General features: G+C 60.5%; 1 protein-coding gene across 1 annotated transcript in view; it reads right to left on the bottom strand.

The window, feature by feature from the left end:
- Positions 1 to 1,199: 1,199 nt before the first annotated feature.
- The window catches only part of MSX1 (msh homeobox 1), a 4,388-nt gene continuing 2,482 nt past the window's right edge, over positions 1,200 to 3,105 (bottom strand). The window contains exon 4 of the mRNA XM_010583543.1: positions 1,200 to 1,639. Within this exon, the coding sequence (XP_010581845.1) occupies positions 1,209 to 1,639 (431 nt within the window). The 3' untranslated portion in view covers positions 1,200 to 1,208. The remainder of the gene's footprint in view (positions 1,640 to 3,105) is intronic.

Below are 3,105 nucleotides of genomic sequence, written 5' to 3'. Positions count from 1 at the left end.
CTCCCGCACGGCCCCGACCGCGACAGTCCCCTCTCCTCCCCACCACCCCAAACCCTCCGTGCTCCCCTCTCCTGGGCAACGCCGGCTGCCGAAGGGAGCTGCGGGGGAAGCCCTCGGCGTCTCTCTAGGCTTGGCACCGAGGTGGGGGACGAGTCACCCCATCCCCAAAGACTCTGGCCGCCATCGGGGGCTGCGGCCGGGAGGTGGCCAGCAAGAGGCCGCTGGCGGGGAGAGGAGCAGCTTTTCTCCTGCCTAGGTGCCAAGCCCGGGGCTGCGCTAGTCCCAGAGCCTCTGGGGAGAGCAGCAGCGGGCACCCACAGCCTCAGGGCAGGGGATGCGGTGGGAGCTGCCGGCGAGGGGTGGTGAGGAAGGAAAAGGAAGAAACCTCAGACAGCTGTGAGGACAGGGCAGCTCTGGGGTACGCAGCAAGCTGGAAACTCGGCCGAGGCCTCGCTGTCTGAGGCTGAAGTCTCCTGGGGAGGAAGAAAAAACAGCTGGTACAGCCAGTCCCTCTCTCCCGTCCCCAACACACAGACAAATTTCGACTCTTCTTCTGTCACCCCCGGCAGGGCAAGGAGCAAACAAACTGCATCAAACAGTAGCTTAAAATTAATTTATTTAACAAATATAGCTATAATATAAATGATAATAAAATTTCAAATATACAGTATATTACATAGTACACAGAGCCCCTTCCAAAGGAGCTGGTGGAGGAACGAACACAGGTAACAGACGGTGCTGTTACACAGGGACGGGAGAGGCTGCTCTGCACTTCTGCCTCTTGACCTCGCCTTGCACAAAGTAAGAGAAACGTCCTGTCTTTCAGCCCCCTTTCTACTGTTTCTCTTCCATAGTTCCTTCCCCCACAGCGGGAGGCTCTCCCCAGGCTGCCAGCCGGACCCGGGGAAGCAGGGCAGGGCTGGCCCATCGCCACCCTCTGCCAGGGAGGAGCTGGGGCAATGCCTCAGGTTTCTGCCAGCTGGAGAGCTGAGCAGCTCCCAGGACTGCTGAGGAGAGTGGAACGGCACTGGACCAGGGGGCCAGCATCACAGGGGGAAGCAGAGAGGCCAAGCAGAGCCGGACTGGAGAAGTCTCTGCCACAGGCCCGTGGAGAAGTCCGCAGCGAGGAGCCAGAGGAGCAGGGAGGGAGTGCGTGCGGGGCCGGCATGAGCAGCCGGCCGGCTGGCTGGGCTCAGTGGGGCTCAGCTCTATGTGAGGTGGTACATGCTGTATCCCACGTGCGCTGTGTACAGTCCCACAGGAGCCACAGGCAGCCCAGCCCGCTGAAAAGGGCTCGAGGCGCCGTACAGAGAGGCGCCAGCTACGGCCGGGCCGCCCAGCGGGAACGAGATGCCGAAAGCAGCAGGCGGGAGCATGGGCTTCGCTGCCATCTTCAGCTTCTCCAGCTCTGCCTCCTGGAGCCGCTTAGCCTTGGCGCGGCGGTTCTGGAACCAGATCTTCACCTGGGTCTCGGTGAGGCTGAGCGAGCTGGAGAACTCGGCGCGCTCGGCGATGGACAGGTACTGCTTCTGCCGAAACTTCCTCTCGAGGGCCAGCAGCTGCGCCGTGGTGAAAGGTGTCCGGGGCTTCCTGTTCGTCTTGTGCTTGCGCAGGGTGCAGGCCGGGGGGCTCAGGCGCCCTGTGCCGAGGAGCAGCCGGAGGAGAGGGGGGAAAAAAAAGAGAGACATGACGGTTAGCAGCGCCTGAACCCACACACCCCACAGAGCCCCCAGCCCGACAGCAGCAGGAGAGAAACGGGAAAATAAGGTCCCGCACAAAGTGAAGCAGCCCAAAAACTCTGGGGCTGCCTGGGGCACGCTTCAAAGTGATGTCTCCTGTTCTAGTAAAGAAAGCGGGTGCTCTACTAAGGAATCAGGTTTTTCAAGACTCCCAGGACCCAAGTTACTCGCTGCGCTTCATAGCGAGAACCTCTCTGACTCCATGGAAAAACTCGGCAAAGGGCAGGAGTCAGGAGTCAGACACCCGCACACCCTCCACCTTCTGCCTTCACAGCTCCCAGCTTATACAGAGGAGATGTAGCTGAAAGGAGTAACCCTCCAAAAAAAAAAAAGTTCTGTCCTTTTTATTGGATTAAGGAAAAAAAATAAACAAAACGGGCTGGCTGTTCAGACTCACACCCTCTTCATTAGGCCCCTGGGAACCGGATTAAGCATGTAATTAATTACGGGCTCTGAATTCACACTCAGCCTCTATCTACCGCTCTTCACCGGTCTGCTCCTCTCCTCTTGTTTAACATTTCTAAGGGCCCTCAACCTCGATCTGCCCCGGGTTTACTTAGCAACAACAACTTTTACTTTGCAATTTAAATAAATTAAGCCACTGCGATACTCTACACAAAGTGCTGTCGGGAAACCTGCCTTTCTCCAAGGGAGAGAGAAAGCAGCTCTGTTCGCAGCTCTGCTAAAAGCACCCCAAACTCTCCGGAGAGCCTCAGCCCAAGCTCGCCCCCTTCCACGGGAGCCCGGGCGGGGAGGGAGCGGGATCCGGCCGAGGGCAGGCGGCCCGGGGCTCAGCACGGCCGCTGGAAAGGATTAACGGACTTTTCTGATCTCGGCCCTCCCGCTGCTATTTTTATTATTTGAGATCTCTCCGTAGTAAAGCGGGAAAACATCAGTAATTGCGGCTCCTCGGACTTCGGAGATGCAACACTTGAGCTCGCAGCCGGTGGGGCAGAAGCCCGCCACGCCTGGGAGCCCGGTCTGTGCGGGTCCCTAGGAAATCGTCTGAGCCACTTTCGGAGAAAACACCGCTGAGGCCGAGGCAGGCTTTTGCGGGGGCAGCTGGAGCCCCAGGGTAAGCTACGGGGCAGACCGGGCTGCTGCCCCCCCCCCGCCCCGGTTAAGGCTCGGCGCAAGACCTCGCCCCGGCGCGGCCGCTCTTCCCTCGCCTCCGCGGCCACCCTCCGGCTTCGCGCACACTCGAAGCGGTTCGGTACGTTGAGCCGGCCCAGGCGGCCCGGCAGAGAGTGCGAACCGCAGGGAAAAACATGCCGGGAGGGGCCGGGCTGGGCGAAAGCGAGAGGAAATCCCGCGGCCGCCCCCGCGGCCCGGCCCCGCGGGAAGGGCGCAGGCGGCCCGGGGCGGG

The sequence above is a fragment of the Haliaeetus leucocephalus genome, unplaced genomic scaffold, assembly GCF_000737465.1.
Source record: "Haliaeetus leucocephalus isolate CR32 unplaced genomic scaffold, Haliaeetus_leucocephalus-4.0 Scaffold906, whole genome shotgun sequence".
NCBI classification, from domain to species: Eukaryota; Metazoa; Chordata; class Aves; order Accipitriformes; family Accipitridae; genus Haliaeetus; species Haliaeetus leucocephalus.
This window is presented reverse-complemented; position numbering and strand designations above follow the sequence as displayed.